The 25,814-nt window shown below is 43.5% G+C and overlaps 1 protein-coding gene across 1 annotated transcript in view; it reads left to right on the top strand.

The window, feature by feature from the left end:
• Positions 1–692: 692 nt before the first annotated feature.
• The window catches only part of LOC149452141 (uncharacterized), a 408,968-nt gene continuing 383,846 nt past the window's right edge, over positions 693–25,814 (top strand). Inside the window, exon 1 of the mRNA XM_089689739.1 lies at positions 693–830. Coding sequence (XP_089545865.1) covers positions 696–830 — 135 coding nt within the window. The 5' untranslated portion in view covers positions 693–695. The remainder of the gene's footprint in view (positions 831–25,814) is intronic.

Below are 25,814 nucleotides of genomic sequence, written 5' to 3'. Positions count from 1 at the left end.
TGGAGCAGAACCCAGAGCCTCACCATGGTGCCTCCATCTTGTTCTCTGATACCTGAGAGGGAGAAAGAGCAGAAGATTCTGGAACTGACCACCATGATGGTCCATCTGCTGACAGGAGAGGTGAGCGGTGCCGGGAATTCTGGGACATTCTCCAGTAACAGACAAGGGATGTGTCTGGATGGTGACTGTATCATTGTGTGTGTCAGGTTCCTATAAGGTGTCAGGGTGTCACTGTCTATTTCTCCATGGAGGAGTGGGAGTATTTAGAAGGACACAAGGATCTCTACAAGGACGTCATGATGGACAATCAGCCGCCCCTCACATCACCGGGTAAGAGGAGACTTTATTGTAAAGGAGAGAGCAGTACGGAGGATCCACCTAGATCCCCCATCATCTGATAAACACATAGAAACAATGGATTCAGTCAGTGTGTGTGTTTCCTACAGATGGATCCAGTCATGGGAACCCACCAGAGAGATGTCCCCGTCCTCTGTATTCCCGGGATTCCACACAGGAAGGTCACACCATCCCTCACCATCATCAGGTAGATGATGACAATTATTGGTAGTTGTGATTTATACACAGCATGTTTGTTACAATGAATGTTTTATTATATCTTTCAGAGTGGAATCCTCGGGGATGATAATATTGATGTTAAAGAAGAGTATAAAGAGGAGGATGAGGAGTATGGAGTGATGGAGGAGTTTTCAGAAGGACACAAGGATATGATGGAGCCACCTAATACCAGGAACCCACCAGAGAGATGTCCCCGTCCTCTGTATTCCCGGGATTCCACACAGGAAGGTCACACCATCCCTCACTATTACAAGGTTGAATCTAGAATCTAGAACATGGACTTGTAGAGACTATGGGCTCCAATCACAAAGCGGTATCTTCCCGTATCCCAGTATGTAGTAAGATGCTGCATTCTGTTTTTTAGTAGTGAAGCCTGCGGGTAATTTACCACTGGTGTCCATAGCAACACTTGGAAATAGCTTGTTGTTAAGGAGAGGGCAGCCGCCAGTGTCCCCAACAACCAGTAAACAAGGAGCGGACGGTCGCCAAGTTCCCCGCTGACAGCTGTGACAGGTCTGGTATGGATTTTGAGGGGAACCCCGATGCCAAAATAATAAAATGAAATGCATGGTTTCCCCTCCAAACTCAATACCAGTCCCTTAGTGAGTGCCCACCTTCCTCCTGAACCATACCAGGCCACATACCCTCAACATGAGGTGGGTGCTTCAGGGCAGGTACGCTCTATCCTCCCAAAAGCACCTTGTCCCCATGGTGATGGGGACAAGGGTCCTTCCCCACAACCCTGGGCAGTGGTTGTGGGTGGGGGGCTTATTGGAATCTGGAAGCCACCTTTAACAAGGAGGCCCCCAGATCCCGGCCCCCCACAATGTGAATGAGTATAGAGTACATAGTACCCCTATTCATTCACCAAAAAAAAGTGGTTTAAAAAAACACTGGAAGTAATTTTTGATAAAACAAAAATAAAGAACAATATCCCCCTGATGTAGGGGGGGCGGTGGGGGGCGGAGCCTAAACATGGCGGCGTCGGAGAGCACGATGTGAGTGCTCTCCGATAACCTCCAAACTAACCTTCCGAGACCCTCATGGAGTGAAGCCCTGCCTGCTTGAGGAGGGCTCCAAGCGGAGAGAGACTGGCGCGTGGAGGAGAGAGGAGAGCGGACACGGACCTCCAGAAGGTAATCTCGCTGCGGAGACTCCAGGGCGGCTGTCGGGTTGCCGGGGAGACGAAGCAGGGCGGTGTGAGCACGCTGCTCGCCGCAAGGCATCACTGGGAGACAGAGACGCCGGCCGGCTTCCTGTCAGAGCGGCAGTGACAAGTCGGCTCCCCCTGTGTTACAGGACTGGAAAGCTGTGCGGCCAGTGGAGGAGTGAAGCAGGAGAAAGGGACCAGCTGAGGAAGACCTCGGTGGGAGAGAAGAGGCTGGTCGGTGCTCTAATGAAATAAAGTGTTGCCACCTTATAGTTTCCTTTATCCCCCTGGCCGGCTGTTTAATCCTGGGTCAGGGAGACCCATAAATATTAGGACAGCTATTCTTCTTCCCCAAGACCATCCTCAAGGAGAGAGAAAGGAGGTGGAAAGAAAGAAACTGAATATCGGATACCCCGAGGAATCCCCCCCAGGACTGAGCAGCAGTGAAGGCCCTCCACATAAGCCTGGAACCACCGTCCGGAGAGGGGAAGGGTGAGTGAAAACTGTTGGGGGCCTATTGCATGGTGAGCCCCTGAGTGATACAGGCGTCCAAGGGGGTTAAAGAGGGGAGGATTCCCAGGGGTTAGAAAAGAAGAAGAAAGGAGGTCCAGGTGTCCCAGGAGAGTAAAGGAAATAGGAAAAACTGCAAGGCTATCAAGATATATAGAGGATATGAAGAACAAAGGTTCCAAGGGAGCAGGGCCCAAAGGGGCCCAAACAGGAACAATAAAGAAATTTACATCTTATGGAAATACTACACCAGAAAGGGCCCAAGGTGCAAAGGGGGAAATGGACATTAGTTCAGGAAATAGCCCTAGGTTATCATTGGGCATAAATAGCAGCGGTAGCCAACAAATAGTAGAGGGCTTGGGAAAAAAAGAACCAGAAGGTGAACTACAACTACCAAATAAGAAGGAGATGGCAGAAATGTTTCAAAATCTGGAAAAAACGATAAAACATGAAATGACAGCTATTCGAAATGATTTAGGTCACCTTCTATTGAGAATGGAAGAAACGGAGAAGAAAGTTAAAATCCAGGCCCAGAAAATAGATAATTTAAAGGAAAGAATAAGCCAATTAGAAAATAACCAGAAAAAAATGACCTATAGGATGGAAGTTCAAGAAAATAAAGAAAGAAGGAGTAATCTTAGAATACGAGGAATCCCAGAGACTGCTAAAGGGGAAATACTATATGAACTAGTTAAAAAAATCCTAAACTCCATAAGAGATAAACCGGAATCTGATGGGATCGACCTGGATGGAGTGTTTAGGGTAGGAAAGTTCAAACGGGCTACTGAGAAGGAAAGATCGAGGGACATAATTGTCCAGTTCCAAAATTTTGGGGCCAAAGATGAGATCTGGAAGAAGACCAAGGGAAGACCATTAGTTAAGTATGGAGACTTGACTATCCAAATCTATGCGGACTTAACAGTAGAGACCCTAAGGAGAAGGCGATCCCTGAAACCCCTGTTGGAGCAAATGAGAAAACAGAATGTGCAGTATAGATGGGGTACCTCAGCATTTCTGATTGGCTGGAAAAATGGGGTCACAGCGTATTTGAGATTTCCGGATGATTTAAGAGATTTTTGTGATAGACTGGACTTGCAAAGAATGAAGATAGCTGGCTGGGAAGAAGAGGAAGAAGATAAAGGAGACATAAATGTTAAAAGAAAAGAGGACTGGCAACAGGTCGGGCTGAGGGAGGCATCGGGGGTGGAGGAGGAGGAGAGGGAGAATTAAGTAGAAAACTAATTTTTTTTTTTTTTTTTTTTTTTTTCTTCTCTCTCTCTTACTTCTCCCTCTCGCCCCTAGCCTTCCCCCTCCGGATGCCGAGACCCGCTTGGAGGCTCCGATTAAGGCAGGGAGGTAAAGAGTAAAGACTTTTTGACAGAGAGAGGGAATCGGGGCGGTTGGAGGAGAGGTGAACCGTACATAGGCGGAGCTGATGCCCTAAACTTTAAATCAATGGTGGAAATAGATCCACAAATGATTTGTAGGCAGATTATAGGCCTAAAAACGGGTAGGGAAAAAAGAAGGGGGGATGGGAGGGGTGGGGGGAGGTGGGGAGGGAGGGAGGGGGGAGGGGAAGAGAGTTGGGTGGGTGGAAGGGAGGAGAGGAGGTATTGGGTCAATACTCTGCAGGACAGAAGAGATGAAGAGGAAGAGGCAATCTGGAAGAGAGATGGACTTAATTGGGAAAGATGGAAGAATTACAGTTTATAACCTATAATGTGAACGGGCTGAGTTGTCCAGGGAAGAGATTTAGGTTGTTTAAAGAGTTACATCATAGGGCTACGTCAGTGGTATTTTTACAAGAGACGCATTTCGAGATAGAGGCAAACGTGAAATTGAAATCCAAATACTATCCAACATGGTACTACGCAGATTCCCCAATTAAAAGAGCAAAAGGGGTTGCAATAGGTGTGGCAAAGAACATGAGATTTGAGTTGGAGGATAGAAGAACCGACCCGGAGGGGAGGTTCTTATTTTTAAAAGGTAGACTCCAGGGGATTGACTGTACTTTAGCCAATATATATTGTCCCAATAAAAACTCGGAGAAGTATATGAAGGGCTTGTTGAAAAAATTAATGGACTTTAAAAAAGGGCGTTTGATAGTAGCTGGAGACCTAAACTTTTGTATGGACCCACAAAAAGATAATACCTCTCCTGTGCAAAGAGAGGGGAGTAGGGCTCTGAGAGCTATGAAAAAAGTGATGCATGAATATCAACTAGTGGATACTTGGAGAATAAGGCATATGAAAGACAGAGACTATACCTTCTTCTCGAATGCACATGAGATATACTCGAGATTAGATTACATCTTAATAGACCATCAACTAATAGATCACCTGGTAAAAATTGACATAGAGACAAGGACGTTCTCGGACCATGCTCCGGTCGTGATGAAGTTGAGATGGGGAAGAAGGTGGACGGGAGGATTAGGGTGGAGGTTAAATGAGGCCCTTCTTCTGGATGAGGATGTAGTTCAGAAAATCGAGAAAGAGATTAAAGAATACTTTAAGGAGAATGAAACAGAGGAAGTATCGATAGCTACAGTCTGGGAAAGTCATAAGGTATTCATAAGAGGAATCTTGATTGCGGCTGGAGCAAGGAAGAAAAAGGAAAGAAGAGAGAAGGTCAGTGGGCTCTTAAAAGAAATATTAGACTTGGAGCAGATCCATAAGAAGAAAATAACAAAAGATACGAGACAGAACTTACTGGATAAAAAAGAGGAGTTAGAGAGGTTGATGGATGAGGAGAAGAGAAGAGTATACAACAGGGTTTTGAATGAGAGGTATAGATGGGGAGACAGACCAGGAAGATATTTAATGAGAGCTTTGAATAAAAAGAAAAATAGGAATTATATAGAAAAGATAAAAAGTTCAAAGGGGGAGCTGGCCCACTCAAATAAAGAGATTATTAAAGTGTTTACGGAGTATTATAAAAAGTTATATAATATTAGCCCCCAAGACCCTCTAAAGGAAATCCAAGAGGGAATTAAGGAAAAAAAGATGACATACTTAAAAAATGCGGGATTACCAAAACTAAGTGAAGCACAGTTGAACTCCCTAGACGTAGAAATCTCCCAGGAAGAAATTAAAATAGCATTAAGAAGTACAGGAGGGGGAAAAAGTCCAGGTCCGGATGGCTATACAGTTAGGTACTATAAGAAATTTAGTGAAGTATTGTTACCCAAACTGGAGAAATATATGAATGCACTGGGAGGTGGGATGGAAATGAGGAGAGAATCCCTACAGGCACATGTAGTACTTATTCACAAGGAGGGAAAGGACCCATCGCAGTGCTCCAGCTATAGACCGATCTCATTATTGAACACAGACACTAAACTGTATGCAAAGGTGTTAGCAAACAGGTTGAGAGATCTGATGCCTGAATGGATCCACGGAGATCAGGTGGGCTTTGTACCGGGGAGAGAAGGTAGAGATAATGGCTTGAGAACCCTGATGCTTATTCAGAAGAGTAGAAGAGGGAAAGCCCCGGTGGTGCTCTTGTCAATTGATGCGGAGAAGGCATTTGATAGAGTGGACTGGGGCTTTATGATGGACAACTTAAAAGTGCTGGGGTTAGGAGATAGAATGCGAGAGTGGATAAGTAAACTATATAGGGAGCCTACTGCAATCATCACGGTAAATGGGGAGAGATCAGAACCCATTGGAATGTCAAATGGTACAAGACAGGGCTGTCCTCTGTCTCCCCTGCTATATGTATTGTCACTCGAACCTCTGCTGTCAATAATAAGAAATAGTGGATCGGTAAAGGGAATTCAGATAGAATCCATAGAACATAGAGTAGCGGCCTTTGCGGACGATTTATTGTTCTATGTGGGGAATCCCAGAATAACTCTCCCAAATATAATGAAGATTCTGAAGGAGTACGGTGAACTATCAAATTTAAAAATTAACCCAACGAAAACAGAGATCCTGAATATTAATATATCAAAGAATGAAAAAGAAAAATTACAAAAAGAATTCCCCTTTATTTGGAGAGAAAAAGAGATAAAATACCTAGGAATAAAAATCACTGCCTCATCCAAACATTTGTATAGAGTAAATTATATCTCTTTGATTAATGAGATCAGGGAAGATTTAAAAAGACTAGAAGGAGGAAATCCATCCTGGATAGGACGTATAAACTTAGTCAAAATGGTAATTATGCCTAAAATACTGTATAGATTTCAAATGGTACCAATTAAAATTCCAGAAGCCTTCTTTAAGATAATGAAAAAAATGTTAACAAGATACATATGGAAGAATAAAAAACCTAGAATAGCATATGAAACATTGAGTAGGACTAAAGAGAAAGGGGGATTGGGTTTACCAGATGTCAAGAGATATTATAAAGCAGTGGTTTTGGCAAGAATATATGACTGGACATTTAACCATAAGGGGAAAAGTTGGGTAACAATAGAGAATGAGCTTAGTGGAATTGGATTGAGTCAGATGATATGGGTCCCACCACAGTTTAGGGGAATCAAAGAAAGCACAAGTATTTACACTTTAAATGTCTTTAGGGTATGGGACAATTTACATAAAAATATGAAATGGGAATTTAATTCAACATTAATGCCTCTCACGAATTCTGAGTACTTTCCTCCGGGAAAGAACAAGATTTCGGGGAGATGGTTCAGAAAGGAAGACACCCAATTGAGAGATGTATTGGTGGAGGGGGAATTGAGATCACTTAAAGAGTTAATAGAGAAGAAGGGAGACATTTTTTTTAGAATGGATGAGTGGAAATACCATCAATTGAAAAGTTTTATTGGAAAACTACCGAAACCTTTGAGAATAAAACAGGAGTGGAATATGTTTGAAAGGTTGCTGGAGACACGAAGGGATGGGAAGCACGGTGTTTCAAAAGTGTATAGAATTCTCACAGAATTAGACACAAACACAAAGTTAAATTTTATGACAAAATGGGAAAGAGATATGGGAGTTGAGTTTGATGAGGATAGACAGAGAAAGATGTTTAGATTGATACACGATAATGTTAGTATGAGAGAGGTGGAGGTTAATTATAAGTTTGTGACACGATGGCACATCACACCAAGTGTTGAACACAAGATGAATGGGGAAAGTTCAAATATGTGTTGGAGAGGATGTGGAGATATAGGCACGGTGTTTCACATATGGTGGGAATGTCCGAAAATCCAGGCTTTTTGGAAGACAATAGTCAAGTTGATTAAAGAAATAACGGAAATTGACATAGGATTAGATCCAACGACGTGTCTCCTACACGTTGTGGAGACATCTGTAAATAAATATAAAGATTCAGGTATTTGGTACTTCTTGAATGCAGCGAAAGGGTTGATACCCAAGTTTTGGCGGAAAGTCGAGGTACCGAAGGAGGTGGACTGGATTAACAGAGTAAACCAGATAGGTAGAATGGAAAGATCATATCATATGCAGGAAGACAGAATGGGAGTGTATCTAAGGAGATGGGAAAAGTGGGAAAGAGCAGGATTGAAAGAGAAATATAAGAAAACATAAACTAGGATGTTAACATAACATTAAAAAGCCTCAAGAGAATAGAATGGGATAGAGTCTGCAGAGGGGGAAGAGGGGTGGGAGGGAGGGGTAGTGGGATGGGAAAGAAAAAAGAGTTTTAAGTAAGGGAAAGACAGAAATGTTATAAATGTATACTTGTATGAGAATTACTTCCCTGTTTGAGTTTTTGTATTAATATGAAAAATTTAATAAATATTTAAATTAAAAAAAAAAAAAAAAAAAAATATCCCCCTGATGTAGATCCATCGATGATCCAATCACGATACTCGCTGTCATTGCCTTCTTGTGACATCACCAATACAACATGCCCCGGTCAGTGACATCACCAATACAACATGCCCCGGTCAGTGACATCACTAATACAACATGCCCTGGTCAGTGACATCACTAATACAACATGCCCCGGTCAGTGACATCACCGGGTGGCACTGTCCCTTAGTATATTTAGTGGCAGGAGGCAGCAGAGCTGTCAGACAGAGGGGAGTCTTCATTGGGAGCGGAGCTTTTCTTTCCGAGTCAGCGGTGACAGCGAGCATCGTGATTGATGATGGATCTACACCGGGGGACATTTTGCTTTAGTTTTGCTTTTTTAATAAAGGACTTGTCAAAAACTGCCTGCTGTATTTAACAGAATACTTTTTTGGGGTGAATAATTAGGGGTACCATGTACCCCATACTCATTCACATGGGGTGAGGGATCTGAGGGCCCCCTTGTTAAATTTTGTAAGTCCTCTGCCTGCAAACCCCCACAGCCACTAGCCTGGGTTGTGGGGAAGACTCCCTTATCCCCATCAACATGGACAAGGTGCTCTGGGGGAGCAAAGTCTCCCCTGCCCCAGAGCATCCACTCCATGTTAAGGGCACATGGCCTGGTATGTTTCAGGAGGGGGGGGTCACTTGCTCATCCCCCCTTTTCCTGACCTGCCAGCAGCATGCTCAGATAGGGGTCTGGTATGTATTTCTTTCATTTTGGCAAGGGGTCCCCCCTCAAAATCCATACCAGACCCCAGGGGGGGACCCTACAACATTTTCTTAATATTTTGTTGCAGGTAATTTTTTTTTTTTTTTAGCGATTGGTTAGGACGTGGTGGCCGCTCGCTCCCTAACAACCATGTTGTTTACTGGTTGTTAAGGATGCCAGCGGCCGCCCACTCTTTACCAAGCAGTACACATTTCCTGAATGCCGCATGTCTCCACCACTAATTAATGACCGCATGCATTTCATTCTTTATTTCCTTCTGTGAATGTAACGCCTGTTCATGCGGTATTTACTGAGCGTGTTCAGTGTTTGTGGTCAATACCGCAACACGGGATAGGAAATGGACAGTTTCAGGATGGCATGCGGTATTTAGGGGAAATGTACCCACATATCACATGTGATCTGCTTCTGTGAAGGGAGACAATGTGTGGATTTTGTGTGTGATGTCACAATCATAAATCTTACATTTTACAGATGATATTTTCTCTCATTTCCTTGATTTAGAGTGGAGATCCAATCGATATAGAATTTGAGGTGAAAGCAGAAGAAGAAGAGGCGTATGTGAGGGATGATCAGCAGTCTATGGAGGAGGATGGAATAACGGGGACATTTATAGAGGAGGACACTCCTACAGAGATCAGCACAGGTGGGTCATGAACACTAAATCCATTCCTCCACCCATACTGCTCACTGATTGGTCCAGAGTAGAGTCAACACTTGGCAATATCAGTCTGTAAGACACAATTTAAATATCTAGACTGGATTTTTGGAGATTCTGGGGTTCAGCTGGCTGCAAAATGTTAAGTTTTCACCATTAGCATTAACCTAGGCACCTGGGGTGTGTGCTTTGAGTCTTCTTCCCCATTCCCGGGTCTAGTAAGATCTCTGACAGAACATTTCTCCCAGGGTTCCTTGCTCTGTGGTCTGCTGGCTGTGCCGGGTGGAGGGATATGTCTGTAGTGTCTCAGACCCAAGTCACTGAGTGCAGTCTCAGGAGATGGGAGGCAGCGGTGTGGGATCTCTGCAACTTGTCTACAGTAAACATTTAATGTTCCACTGATTACTGAATACCAATATTATGAACCCTGACCCTTACACTATAATTTATATTGTACATTACATACTCCTGACCCCTGCACTATATACTCTGTGTTGTACATTACATACTCCTGACCCCTGCACTATATACTCTATGTTGTACATTACATACTCCTGACCCCTGCGCTATATACTCTATGTTGTACATTACATACTCCTGACCCCTGCACTATATACTCTATGTTGTACATTACATACTCCTGACCTCTTCTCTCCCCCCACTGCTATATATATACATAATATGGAGTCTCTTTTGTTCCCCCCATTTCCTCCCAGCTGGACATTTTATATCGGATGATGTGATTGGAGCACAGACTTTTACATGGTGATAATAATGTGATAACATCCTCCAACTTTGGACCCTTAAACAAAAAGTGATAATGAGGGAGGAATCAATACCCCAATGATGGTGGTCTTCAGGATCAGTCCAGTCTTCATCTTGGTTGTTCTCCCCCCATCCTCACTCTCTGACCTCTGGTGGGGCTCAGCCCCGCTGTTCTTCATGACTAAATCATGGACTAAATCAGGAGGTGCAGTACTTCTTGTGTTGGGAAGATGGCGATGAGTGATAGAGGGAGTGGGGACCCTCGTCCTATAATCCCCTCATCATTGCCCCTCCTATAAAAGACAGTTCTGGTTGTTTCCTCACTCTCTGACAAAGGTCCATGAATAAAGAAATGACCTGGTAGGAGATCAGAGGAGCCATTTCCTAGTTCCCTTGAGGGTGGAATTGTGCGCTCCTCACAGACCAAGCTGCCTGATGTGGGCGGAGTCCTGGTTTGGGGGAACCAATCAGCTCCTGTCTAGTAATCCTCTTTGTCTTTGTATTTTAGTCCATGGCCGGGAGATGAGGAAAACCTCCGAGGATTGTCTCACTTTGTCTCCAGACTGGAAAGTAGAAGATGAGGACATCACACAGTATAGTCCAGGAGAAAACCCGGCTCCCTCCAATGTCCATCCGGCACCACCCAGTGTAGATGGACCATCGGATTCCTCGTATCCTGAGGAACCTCAGACTGTGCGGGACCGGGCCGGCCTTCCAACAGGGAAGAGGTTCTCTTGTACTGAGTGCGGGAAATGTTTCCATTCTACATACCATCTTAATGTGCATAAAAGATCTCACACGGGGGAGAAGCCATATTCCTGTTCAGAGTGCGGGAAATGTTTCAGTTCTAAATCCCATGTTAATGTGCATAAAATATCTCACATGGAGGAGAAGCCGTATTCCTGTCCTGAGTGCGGGAAATGTTTTTCAGGGAAGTCCAGTCTTTACACACATCAGAGATCTCACACGGGAGAAGCCGTATTCCTGTCCTGAGTGCGGGAAATGTTTTACAAGTAAGTCCAATCTTTACACACACCAGAGATCTCACACAGGGGAGAAGCCGTATTCCTGTCCTGAGTGTGGGAAATATTTTACAAGGAAGTCTAATCTTTACAAACATCAGAGATCTCACACGGGGAAGAATCCACTTTCCTGTCCTGAGTGAGGGAAATGTTCCTCACTGAAGTCCTGTCTTCCTGTACATCAGGGGTCTCACACAACCCTGGAGGTGTATTAGTGCCTTGAGTGCGGGAAATGTCTTCTAGATGAATGTTGCTGGACATCCCAGCTCTCATGTGGGGAAGAAGCACCCCCTGATATACACCTCAGATATACTCCATGGCTGATCTTCATCATGGAAGAAACAGTTGATAAGGAGATGAGAGGCCCGTAAAGACATGGATGAAGTGCAGTAAATGTCGGGGTGCAGAGTGGCCAGTAGATCCTGGAAATGAAGGACACAACTTCAGCCCTTCTTGGGTGTCGGAGTTGCGTTTCCTGATAATGATATTGATTTAGAAGAGGACTAAAAATGTCAGTTGATTATCTGTTCCTTTCCTAATTTATGACGCTAGCTTTGGAATGTGCGCACATTGGAAGAGACTCACGCTGACACACATGTTCAGTCTATGAATACTTCTAGTTTATTATAATGAGAAAGTGAACTTATATATGCAGAATGATGCGAGAGTCATGTGACGACAGCATCAGAGTCATGTGAGGACAGCATCAGAGTCATGTGAGGACAGCATCAGAGTCATGTGACAACAGCATCAGAGTCATGTGACAACAGCATAAGTATTATATCAGTCTTTGGTCATTTCCACAGGAAAACAATCTCCGTCATGGTATAGGTGTGATCTTCTTCCAAGTCTTATCTATAGAAAGAAAAACATTCCTTTGTCTCAAGTTGGGACGATGGGAGGGGGGGGTCGGTGTGTGTGAGTGAAACATTTCTTAAGCAAGGATTTCTTAAAGTACCACAAAGCCCAGCAGGCAGAAAATATTCACACAACATATGTATTAAAGTATAAAAGTAAATATTTATAAAATGTGTATAAAAAACATATATATTCAATAGGAAACCAAATAGGCATTTTACCAAATCCATCACAGTCCCCCCTTAAAATGACTATTTTCCTCTGTCCCTATAAGACCTCGCTCATCTGTCCCTATAAGACCTCGCTCATCTGTCCTTATGTACCTTGGAACTCTTTTATGCTGCACGTTAGACAGGTGATGACTATTTCATCACCCCCCTTGCAGTGGTCAGGAGTATGTGATTTCCATCTCCGAGTACAGAGTGTAGTGGTCATGAGTATGTGATTTACATCTCCGAGTACAGAGTGTAGTGGTCAGGAGTATGTGATTTACATCCCAGAGTACAGAGTGTAGTGGTCAGGAGTATGTGATTTACATCGCAGCGTGTAGTGGTCAGGAGTATGTGATTTACATCTCCGAGTACAGAGTGTAGTGGTCAGGAGTATGTGATTTACATCTCCGAGTACAGAGTGTAGTGGTCAGGAGTATGTGATTTACATCTCCGAGTACAGAGTGTAGTGGTCAGGAGTATGTGATTTACATCTCCGAGTACAGAGTGTAGTGGTCAGGAGTATGTGATTTACATCCCAGAGTACAGAGTGTAGTCGTCAGGAGTTACATCCCAGAGTACAGAGTGTAGTGGTCAGGAGTATGTGATTTCCATCCCAGAGTACAGAGTGTAGTGGTCAGGAGTATGTGATTTACATCCCAGAGTACAGAGTGTAGTCGTCAGGAGTTACATCCCAGAGTACAGAGTGTAGTGGTCAGGAGTATGTGATTTACATCTCCGAGTACAGAGTGTAGTGGTCAGGAGTATGTGATTTACATCCCAGAGTACAGAGTGTAGTCGTCAGGAGTTACATCCCAGAGTACAGAGTGTAGTGGTCAGGAGTATGTGATTTACATCCCAGAGTACAGAGTGTAGTCGTCAGGAGTTACATCCCAGAGTACAGAGTGTAGTGGTCAGGAGTATATGATTTACATCTCCGAGTACAGAGTGTAGTGGTCAGGAGTATGTGATTTCCATCCCAGAGTGTAGTGGTCAGGACTTATATCCCACAGTACAGAGTGTAGTGGTCAGGAGTATGTGATTTACATCCCAGAGTGTAGTGGTCAGGACTTATATCCCACAGTACAGAGTGTAGTGGTCAGGAGTATGTGATTTACATCCCAGAGTACAGAGTGTAGTGGTCAGGAGTATGTGATTTCCATCCCAGAGTGTAGTGGTCAGGACTTATATCCCACAGTACAGAGTGTAGTGGTCAGGAGTATGTGATTTACATCCCAGAGTACAGAGTGTAGTGGTCAGGAGTATGTGATTTCCATCCCAGAGTACAGAGTGTAGTGGTCAGGAGTATGTGATTTACATCCCAGAGTACAGAGTGTAGTGGTCAGGAGTATGTGATTTACATCCCAGAGTACAGAGTGTAGTGGTCAGGAGTATGTGATTTCCATCCCAGAGTACAGAATGTAGTGGTAAGGAGTATATGATATACATACCTGTGTACAGAGTGCAGTAGTCAGGAAGATGTCATATAAAGCCCTGTGTATAGAGTGTAGTGGTCAGGATTATATCTTAGGCCTGTGTATAGAGTGCAGTGGCCAGGAACATGTCATATACAGCCCTGTGTATAGAGTGCAGTGGTCAGGAACATGTCATATACAGCCCTGTGTATTGAGTGCAGTGGTTAGGAACATGTCATATACAGCCCTGTGTATTGAGTGCAGTGGTCAGGAACATGTCATATAAAGCCCTGTGTATAGAGTGCAGTGGTCAGGAACATGTCATATACAGCCCTGTGTATTGAGTGCAGTGGTCAGGAGTATATCATATACAGCCCTGTGTATAGAGTGCAGTGGTCAGGAACATGTCATATACAGCCCTGTGTATAGAGTGCAGTGGTCAGGAACATGTCATATACAGCCCTGTGTATTGAGTGCAGTGGTTAGGAACATGTCATATACAGCCCTGTGTATTGAGTGCAGTGGTCAGGAACATGTCATATAAAGCCCTGTGTATAGAGTGCAGTGGTCAGGAACATGTCATATACAGCCCTGTGTATAGAGTGTAGTGGTCAGGATTATATCAGGCCTGTGCATAGAGTGCAGTGGTCAGAAACATGTCATATACAGCCCTGTGTATTGAGTGCAGTGGTCAGGAACATGTCATATACAGCCCTGTGTATAGAGTGCAGTGGTCAGGAACATGTCATATAGAGCCCTGTGTATAGAGTGCAGTGGTCAGGAACATGTCATATACAGCCCTGTGTATAGAGTGCAGTGGTCAGGAACATGTCATATACAGCCCTGTGCATAGAGTGCAGTGGTCAGGAACATGTCATATACAGCCCTGTGCATAGAGTGTAGTGGTCAGGAACATGTCATACACAGCCCTGTGTATAGAGTGCAGTGGTCAGGAACATGTCATACACAGCCCCGTGCATAGAGTGTAGTGGTCAGGAACATGTCATACACAGCCCTGTGTTTAGAGTGCAGTGGTCAGGAACATGTCATACACAGCCCTGTGTATTGAGTGCAGTGGTCAGGAACATGTCATACACAGCCCTGTGTATTGAGTGCAGTGGTCAGGAATATGTCATACACAGCCCTGTATATAGAATGTAGTGGTCAGGATTATATCTTAGGCCTGTGTATAGAGTGCAGTGGTCAGGAACATGTCACATACAGCCCTGTGTATAGAGTGCAGTGGTCAGGAACATGTCATATACAGCCCTGTGCATAGAGTGCAGTGGTCAGGAACATGTCATATACAGCCCTGTGCATAGAGTGTAGTGGTCAGGAACATGTCATACACAGCCCTGTGTATAGAGTGCAGTGGTCAGGAACATGTCATACACAGCCCCGTGCATAGAGTGTAGTGGTCAGGAACATGTCATACACAGCCCTGTGTATAGAGTGCAGTGGTCAGGAACATGTCATACACAGCCCTGTGTATAGAGTGCAGTGGTCAGGAACATGTCATACACAGCCCTGTGTATTGAGTGCAGTGGTCAGGAACATGTCATACACAGCCCTGTGTATTGAGTGCAGTGGTCAGGAATATGTCATACACAGCCCTGTATATAGAATGTAGTGGTCAGGATTATATCTTAGGCCTGTGTATAGAGTGCAGTGGTCAGGAACATGTCACATACAGCCCTGTGTATAGAGTGCAGTGGTCAGGAACATGTCATATACAGCCCTGTGTATAGAGTGCAGTGGTCAGGAACATGTCATATACAGCCCTGTGCATAGAGTGCAGTGGTCAGGAACATGTCATATACAGCCCTGTGCATAGAGTGTAGTGGTCAGGAACATGTCATACACAGCCCTGTGTATAGAGTGCAGTGGTCAGGAACATGTCATACACAGCCCTGTGTATAGAGTGCAGTGGTCAGGAACATGTCATACACAGCCCTGTGTATTGAGTGCAGTGGTCAGGAACATGTCATACACAGCCCTGTGTATTGAGTGCAGTGGTCAGGAATATGTCATACACAGCCCTGTATATAGAATGTAGTGGTCAGGATTATATCTTAGGCCTGTGTATAGAGTGCAGTGGTCAGGAACATGTCACATACAGCCCTGTGTATAGACAGGTACACATAAAATCATCGCATCTTAAGAATGCCTCCTTATTTAATCCTCCACCGCACTCCCACATTTCTATTTTTAAGAACATGCTCCTAAAGGATTTACAGAAATTAAATATTAATAAATGGGACTACAACGGCCCAAAAGAAATTGTGAAACTGAAGGATGATTTACTAAAAGAGAAAGAGCTTGTTATCCGCCCAGCTGATAAAGGGGGAGGAGTGGTTGTCCTAGACAAAAAAGATTACATAACACAAGTATGTGATATATTGAATGATAGAAACACACATCAAGTATTACAGAATAACCCTCTGATGTTGTATAAAAAGTCTCTTAAGTGCATTCTGAAAAGAGGTTATGAAGCAGGGATATTAAACAAAAAAGAGAAGGACTACCTATGGCCTATTGCTCCCAGATTACCTGTCTTCTATTGCTTACCAAAAGTCCATAAAAATCCGATTAAACGGCCAGGAAGACCAATAGTAAGCGGTATAGGATCACTAACGTCACACATTGGGGAGTATATAGATTTCTTTTTACAACCGCTGGTTAATAATACTCCTGCATTTTTAAAGGATACCAAACAGGTTTTATTGGACCTGAAAACTATGAAGTTACAACATCCCACGTATTTAGTGACGGCGGACGTAGCGTCACTATACAGCAACATAAAACACACTGATGGTTTGATGGCAGTGGATCATTACTTACATGAATCGGAGGATATTTCAATGTCACAAAAAAACTTGATTCTAGAACTCCTTGATTTTGCAATGACATAACTATTTTTGGTTTGGCGACAAATATTACTTACAAACCACAGGGGTTGATATGGGGGCAAAATTTGCCCCCAGCCTAGCCAATCTCTTCATGGCTAACTGGGAGGAGGAGATTATTTATTCTAGGGACTGGCCAGACCTCATTTTTTATAAACGCTATATAGGCAATATTTTACTCCTGTGGATTCACGTTAACTAACTTTTTTAACACTTTAAATGATAATAATCATAATATCAAACTGACGTATGAATACAGTTACTACGAAATAAACTTTTTAGATTTAACACTTTTTAGAGAAGGGACAAGTATTTTAACCAAAAGTTTTTTTAAAACCACAGATAGAAACAGTTTCATCCCAAAAACTAGTTGCCATCATCCCAGATGGCTAAATGGGATCCCCAAGAGTCAGTTCTTACGCATTCGCAGAAATTGCCATAAATTAGAAGATTACACTTCCCAAGTTAATACTCTCAAAGCACAATTTGCTGAGAAAGGGTACAATACTGAAGTTTTGGACAAGGAGATTATAGAAGTTGGTAACTTGGACAGAGAGAATCTCCTTGGTCCTAAAGTTCAGCGGAACAATGAAAGATTCTGTCCCTTCATTACGAACTATTCGTTGCAACATAGAAGTATATCTAGAATTATTAAGAAAAACTGTCCCATTCTCAGGAACGATCCTATACCTGGTGAATCATTACCCAGTCATCCTGAAATCACATTTAAAAAAGCCCCACCATTGAGGAATATTCTGGCACCAAATATTGTCAAGCCACCCAAAAACCTCTCCTTTAACTTGAACCATAAAGGATTCTACCCCTGCAATAGGTGCATGTTATGCACCTACAATGGAATACATAAAAAAACAAGAGTTTCCACTCCAGTATCACTGGTAAAACATATGACATTCAAGGAACAATAACATGTTATAGCACTCATGTGGTATATCTACTGGAATGCGAATGTGGGAAACAATACATTGGTAGAACTACAAGAAAGTTGCGGGACAGACTCAGGGAACATCTTTCAAATATAAAAAAGGGGTTCAAAGACCACTCAGTATCGATGCACTTTAAGGAAGCCCATGGTAAAAATCCGCACGGTTTGAAATTGATGGGAATTGATATTGTAAATAGCCATTGGAGGGGTATTTTTAAACGCCGTGCGGTATCGAGATTAGAAACGAAATGGATTTATCTGTTGTGTACCTCGGCACCGCTAGGCTTGAATGTGGAATTAGATATTAATTGTTATATAGATACTAGTTAACTCTCCTCTGTTTAGAATTAATCATAACAGTTATGGGAACATTCTTCCAATTTTCGAAGGAAATGGTCTATGGTTATGAATTTTATTATATCATTATTTTTAATACTCATCTTAATAGTAAGAAAACTCATTCACAGCCACTAAAATATCCTATATTTTAGGGAGTGACGTTTTTTAATATTTTTTATTATTTTTGCATTGGGTAGCTCACCCATTTTTTATCTATACATTTATTTACCAAATATATTTATTAAAGGTTGTCAACTATAGGTGTGAACATAAATATAAGATATGCACGGGAGAATATTTTTTTACATAACTAATATCAAGCACATCATTTTACATTTTTTAACTATTCTGTTATTTTATGTATGTATATGGAGCGTTTTATAATCCTATTATACTCATACAGATATCATTTGGATTCATTTTTTGTGTATTTTTATGGATTATTAATATTTTATATACATATAATTCATTGTTATTTTATAGGCATATACTGTTTTTTCATATATACAGTCTATTTTTAATGTGTAATATTAAGTATTCAATGCCTGTTGACTAATTATATTTGTGGTCTGCGCATACTATGGAGATCGCTAGCAAACTGAGACTTGTAGTTCCACCACTTCATTAAACATACTGAGTAAAATTTATAATAAATAAATGAGGGGATATAATCAACTTTGGGAATCAAAGGAAGAGATCTAGACAATCTCTGCTATTTAAACTAGAATATACGTGTTTATTTAACCATCTAAACACGTGAGAATTAGTGGCTCAATACATAGATTCTGTACTGATTGAGTTCACATGTCCTTTCTCACTGAGAAAAATCCCCCATAGAAGTCAATGCATTTTTGGTCATCTTCAAAATGGCTGCCGCGCGGACGATCTGCGCATGCGCGAGCATCCGACGATGACGTCACGATCATCTAATGAGCATGCGCCGCCCACACTATATAAGAGCTGTCACTGAGAGCAGTCAGCTTCCTTTGATAACGTGCCATCACATGAAACATGTCAGGAAGTTGCTCTCAGTGACTCAGCCACGTGGATCTCTCATCTGGCCAGATGCCAACAGAAAATTAAAAGTGTAAGTGTCACTATTATCTTTTTTATACAAATTCTGAATAAAAACGGTGTTGCACTATGGAACTATTTGTGCTTGGGCTCTTTTTTCTTTGAGCCCACCTCCTAAAGGATCCCCTGAGATGACAGGTTAATTACTGGCACCCTCTGAGAGATTGCAACCATCTGATATTCATCTGTGTTTCTGAGCCTTGGATCCTGGATGACATCTAGACTGCTGGCTCCCCCTGGTGGATCTGGATTGCATAACCTGGATATATTGGCTGAAATACTACTATCTCTGGTGGCGTTCTTCAACAGATCCGTGTCCTGGATGCCCAACCCCAGATTACCTAATACCATCTATTACATGCGCAATATTAAGCGCTCTCTGGTTAGTGCATTCTACAGCTATATTTATCACCGAAGTCACCATACTATGATTTAAATATCTAAGAGACTGTCACGACTCATCACCTACCTGTATTATTGTTGAATATTCATTTACTATTTGAATCGTTTTGGCTAAATAGAGACGATATTTAAGCACACTTTGAGGATATTATTGAATAATTTTAGCGCTGCATGGTATATGAGATCTGAGTGATATAGAAGGTTTTGAGGGAATTACCTTTCATGCTAGCTGCTTCTGCCCTATAGATCTAGCGCTCGTTCTTGTTTCTGATATTTCAAGGCTGCTAAATGCCCCGAGAATAAGTTATGAATCATAATAGAAGCTATGAGAGTTTTTGGTCATAGCTTAGGTCTCCACCTACACCTCCCTCCCCAAATGAGTCGATTGGTTTACTGCTCCAGGGAGACACCCTGTGGAGTTGCTAGAAAATGCTGAGTTGGGGTGAGTTGAAAAATCTCCATTTTAACATCGAAACTGACAGTGGGAGATAAGAAATCCTTTTGCTCTGAAAACTAATCTGCTTAACCCAGGACGTGTGGCAAGTACTTTAACCCTCTAAACTTCTCTCTGTTATCTATTTGCTGTGTTATTGTTCTCTGTATATTTATATATATATTGGCTACATATTTTTCTGTAAATATTTTTATTGCACCCTTTTGACCTTTTAGTAATAATCTTACATTCTGAAAGTGTTGAACTGTTTCTAAAGCTCTTTAATGCAACTAAGAATCCCTGCCTCTGAAGAGCGCTACTGTGTGTTTTTAAATCTGCATACATCTGTCTGCAGTGACATTGTGTAGACAAACGATTATTCAAACATCATAGTGTTATTGCTGATATTGCCGGGTTTCCTCTTTCTCTGTACAAAAATGGCGGTAGTGGCAGTGTGAAGGGTTAATTGCATAATTAACCTGACCCAGTAACAATCTCTCTCAGGCCGCCGGTACACAGATTGTGGTCCATTAGCTGGAAAATCTTTGTGCAGGGTGCAGCTGGGAGTGGCATTGTTATGCACGTGACAGCGCAGTTTTAGATTGGCTAGTCCTTTGGTCACGAGTTTGGTGAGAAGGGCTGGGGTCTGATTGTCACAAGGAGTATGTCATATACAGCTCTGTGTACAGAGTGCAGTGGTCAGGATTATATCTTAGGCCTGTGTATAGAGTGCAGTGGTCAGTAGTATATCACATACAGCTCTGTGTACAGAGTGCAGTGGTCAGGATTATATCTTAGGCCTGTGTGGAGTGCAGCGATCAGGAGTATGTCATATACTGCCCTGTGTACAGAGCGCAGTGGTCAGGAGTATGTGATTTCCATCCCAGAGTACAGAGTGCACTGGTCAGGAGTATATCATACAGCCCTGTGTACAGAGCGCAGTGGTCAGGAGTATGTGATTTCCATCCCAGAGTACAGAGTGCAGTGGTCAGGATTATATCTTAGGCCTGTGTACAAAGTGCAGTGGTCAGGAGTATGTGATTTCCATCCCAGAGTGCAGTGGTCAGGATTATATCTTAGGCCTGTGTAACAGAGTGCAGTGGTCAGGATTATATTTTAGGCATGTGTACAGAGCTCAGTGGTCAGGAGTATGTCATATACAGCCCAGCATGCATAGTACAATGGTCAGGATGTTGTGGTATACAGCCCGGTATACAGAGTACACTGGTGAGGAATATAAACCCTTGTAAGGAATGCAGGTATCCAGCGACAGCCGGGATGACCAGATCGGTGGGCTATACCTAAGAAATGTGGAATAAGATGAGTAGGAGGAGTGTGATTACAGGGGGTGTAAAGTCAGGAGGTTTGTTACCTCCATGCATTCTATATATGAAGGTAAATACCCTTCTCTGTACAGCAGCCCCCCCAATACTCACCTGATCCGCATCCTGATCCAGCAATGTGCACAAGATCCTTGGCAGTCTGGGGACTCTCTCTCCTCATTGGCTGAGACAAGATCAGGGGCCATTGGCTCCTGCTGCTGTCAATCACAGCCAATGAGGAGGGAGAGGGGACTCTGTGGAGACACAGAGCAGCAACTCGCTCCCGAGCCTGCTTGGATGCCCCCATAACAAGCTGCTTGTTGTGGGGGCACTCAACAGGAGAAGGGACCAGGAGCGCATGTGGGGGACCCGAGAAGAGGAGGATCCAGGCTGCTCTGTGCAAACCCATCACACACAGCAGTAAGTATGACATGTTTGTTTTAAAAGAAAAAAAATGTTGCCTTTACAATCGCTTTAAGTGGAGTTTACTAATGGACACGACACCCTCCGACACCCACAGACCATAAACAAAGCAAAAGTGACTAATAAATGTGACAGCAAATAACCAACCCAACAACCTGACTATAATACACTGTGTACAAATGGGGGGAAGCTGACATACACCGGGCAGGACTGGGACTGGGAATCAGGGGAGCAGAGATGGGGAACAGGATGCAGGAAACCAGAATCAGGGGAAAGTATACAAGATACAGGACGCAGGATCCAGCAGGGAAGCGGCTCACAGGCAGAACACTGAGGAGCTGATGAAAACTACGGGGGGATTATATACCTTCCCAGCAGCCAGCATCAGGTGGAGCCTCATTACTGACACCTTCTGTCTGCTGGGAGACACAGCAATGTCTCCTCTCCACTTCCAATTGACTCACCTCTCACCCAGAGCATCCTGTCTGTACCTGACATCACTTCCTGTCTATACCTGACATGACTTCCAGTCTATACCTGACATCACTTCCTGTCTACCTGACGTCTCTTACCATCTGTACCTGACATCACTTCCTGTCTGTACCTGACATCACTTCTTGTCTGTACCTGACATCACTTCCTCTCTGGGTAGAAGGGAGATCACGTGGTGGAGCTCAGAGGAACTGCAGCTCCAAGAAATGTCTTAAAGTTTGAATCTTGTTGTTTCCAAGTGTTCTCCAATGTTCATGTCCATGTCTGGCAGGTTCCAGGACTTTTCAGAGTGGCAGTGAGGTGATGACAGCGGAACACTCTCTGGGTTCCATCACCAGGCACTGCAATTATACCCGACTGCTGGGAGCCACCATCTCCTTTCCTACAGTGAAAGTATAATTGTGACATCAGCAGAGAGGCAGTGGGAGGGTGGGATCAGGTAAGTACCACCACTGACCACCAATGCTGGGCTGGGGGTACACTTTGTTCTCACTGACAGCAACAATGGGGCTTATTTTATCTCACTGACACCAATGATGGATGTCAAGGAAATCAGGCCCACGGTGACTGGGTAACTGGAGTGAGATCCATGATTGGTGGAGAATGAATGAGGGTGGAGCTTTCTCTGAATTCTCTAGAATTCTCATCTGTTGACAATTGATGGACTGATCTGAATTCTGTGTGAAATATATCTGGTTGTTAATGATTGGCTGGAAATCAGGCGGTCACACCCCTAACCGATGACTCCTCATCTGTCGGCAGGTTTCCCCACTGACAGCTGAATGTCCACAAAAGAATTGTCAGCAATTACAAATTGTGGAAAACCCCTCAGAATGTCTCTGAGAATAAATGATATTTTATCTTCTCTCCAACTCAGACTATATTTGTCTTAGACGTAAGAGGCCCAAAATCCCGAGTCCCTGTCAGGTCTGAGCTCCAGCCGGATACAATCACCTTCTCCACTCACATAGTTTGCTTTTGTAAATGAAGTGAGTACAGAATTGAGGAAAGCGAGGACACCCGGCAACAATGGGATTCTGTCCTATCTCCTGCACCCGGAGCAAATGAACAACATGTACCAGCCTTCCCAGCCCCATCAATGTACACTGTGGAGGCATCTTGTATGTAGACTCTGGATTCAACAAACCAGCAGCCTGGCCATTCAGGAACGTACCATTGTTCAGCTCTGGGGGGGAAACAAACATCTCTCATGGAAAGGAGCTCTGGGGAGTCAACAGACCAATCTTTCATCTATACATATGTTTCCATCTCTCCACATCACTCCATTCTTTTTCTGGACAAAACCATTATAAATATCAGCGACAGATTTACAAATCTAGGATTTTACAATGAGAACACAATGTCACAAGGGATCTATAAAAGATTTTATCCGGACACAAGATCCCATTGTAAGAAAGGAATTCTGAATATGAACAGCGACTGTTATGTGGGATCCCATTATATTCAGTGCGGGGAAATGCATCTTTTATATTTTACTGAAACCTTAGATAATAAATTACATTTATGTCCCAGAAATTAACTTTACTGTATTTGTAACTGAAATTGTACCTTTCATAAATCATTGCACTAATATTGTGTAAAATAATAAAACTCATAAAACATCAGAACTACTAACAATTATCCTCTAGTGTGTCTGCTGTTGTGAAGAAATATATATAATATTTGGGGGTTTTAAGTCATTTTAAGGTATAAATGGTTTTTAAAACATGTAAACAAAAAAATTAAAAATGTCTCCAGTACTCCATGGACCTTCATTCCACACAGTCTCCAGGAACCGGGAAACCACAGAGAAACCAAGTGTCCCCCGACTTCCTCTCCAGGCTGGGATGTCCCCCTGGTTGGGTGCCCCCTACAGTAGAAGAAGCAGACTGCACCTGCCTACATCTTCTTTATGCTTTGTCTGATCAGGATGGCGGTCATTTCTCCCTGAACACAGAGCCCCCTAAACACGAGGTAAACGTGGTGCAGCATTGAGCCCCGTCCAGCTGTAGTGTAGACTTTGACAGGCTGCAGGCAGCGGGGCTGGACGCTGTACCTGTGCCTACCAGGTGTATTATAATGCCAGCATTGCACCCACAGGGGCTGGACCCCCCATGTACAAGGGGCCTAAGAGATACCATCAGCTGGTGTCCCATTCCACCAGACCCCTATAACTGGAAGAGGACATGTTTGGGGGAATGTGTTGTAGAAGAACCCAGACCACGGTATTGTGCGGTGAAATTATAATTCAACTTTATTAAATGTGACACTTTAACAACAGAAGAAAATAAATAGATTGTTTACATTTCCAGGATCTATTTATACCATTTATATCATCTATGCTAAGAAACTGATTAACATATGACACACCCCTCATTAATACCAGCCCCACCCACTTATGTGACCCTCTAAACATCCAAATCCCTGTAAATTCCCAGAAGACAATTTCATCATTTATCCACAACAAGCTGATTGGGTACAAGAGAACCCCGAGCCCCTCCTACTCATTCCCACACAAGTCCATGTCACCATCTACAAGGTGAGAGGACCTGAAGGAGAACAAGACCAGGACCACCAGGACATCGCCTGACTGAAGCCATGCTCACATTTCTTTCTAATGCTGCTTCTATGGTCTCCTCAGATACAGATTTGGCAGATGTACATTAGTGGAACCCTTTCACTCCGACCAATGTAAGGTTTCCATCAGCAGCAGCACGGCCTTATAGCTACAGCACCCGGGGGTTGTCTACATTTGTTAGGCCAACTGTCGGCTTTCTGGTGGAAGTGATTCAGCTGCACTGAAGGTCCTCCCCCCCGCCATGTATACTGGGCTCAGCTGTACCTCCTGCAAGCCCAAGACAGGCATGGTGGGTGTCAGCGGTGAGAGCAGAAGGAGATCAGCAAACATCTGATCTCCCCTTCAGTGAATGAATGTGGGAGGTGGGAGATTATGTCATTTCTGGGTTCAGAGCTGTCATTCTTCAGTCTTTATGGTTTGGGAAGGAGCTGATTAGGCATGATCTGTGCTTGACCATCTTTCTTGGGGTACAGAGGTGACATTGGGGGTCTAATAATGTTCTGATGTCTCTTTAACCACTTGCCTACCAGGCACTTATACCCCCTTATTTACCAGGCCAATTTTCAGCTTTCAGCGCTGCCGCAATTTGATTGACAATTGCGCGGTCATGCAACATTGTACCCATATGAAATTTTGATCATTTTTTTCTCACAAATAGAGCTTTCTTTTGGTGGTATTTAATCGCCACTGGGCGCTTTACTTTTTGCGCTATAAATAAAAAAACGTGCAAAAAATTTGAAAAAAAATAAGTTTCTTTTATAAAATTTTTCAAACAGGTATTTTTTCTCCTTCACTGATGTGCGTTGATGAGGCAGCACTGATGGGCACTGATAGGCAGCACTAAAGGGCACTGATAGGCAGCACTAATGAGGTGGCACTGATAGGCAGCACTGATAGACAGCACTAATGAGGTGTCACGGATAGGCGGCACTAATATGCAGCACTGATAGGTGACACTGATTATGGGTACTGATAGACGGCACTGACTGGCATCACTGCTGGGCACTGACTGGCGGCACTGACTGGCACAACCCCTGGGCACTGACTGGCATCACTGCTGGGCTGCACTGGTGGGTGGCACTGGTGGGCAGCACTGGTGGGTGGGCACAGGTGGGTGGCACTGCTGGGCACAGGTAGGTGGCACTTCAGAGTGGCACAGGTGGGTGCACTGCTGGGCACAGGTGGGTGATCTGCTGAACACGGGTGGGCGGAGCTAGTGGGCGCACTGCTGGGCACAGGTGGGC

The sequence above is a fragment of the Staurois parvus genome, unplaced genomic scaffold (assembly GCF_062004578.1).
Source record: "Staurois parvus isolate SC_StPar_1 unplaced genomic scaffold, SC_StPar_1.0 ptg000494l, whole genome shotgun sequence".
Taxonomy (NCBI): Eukaryota; Metazoa; Chordata; class Amphibia; order Anura; family Ranidae; genus Staurois; species Staurois parvus.
This window is presented reverse-complemented; position numbering and strand designations above follow the sequence as displayed.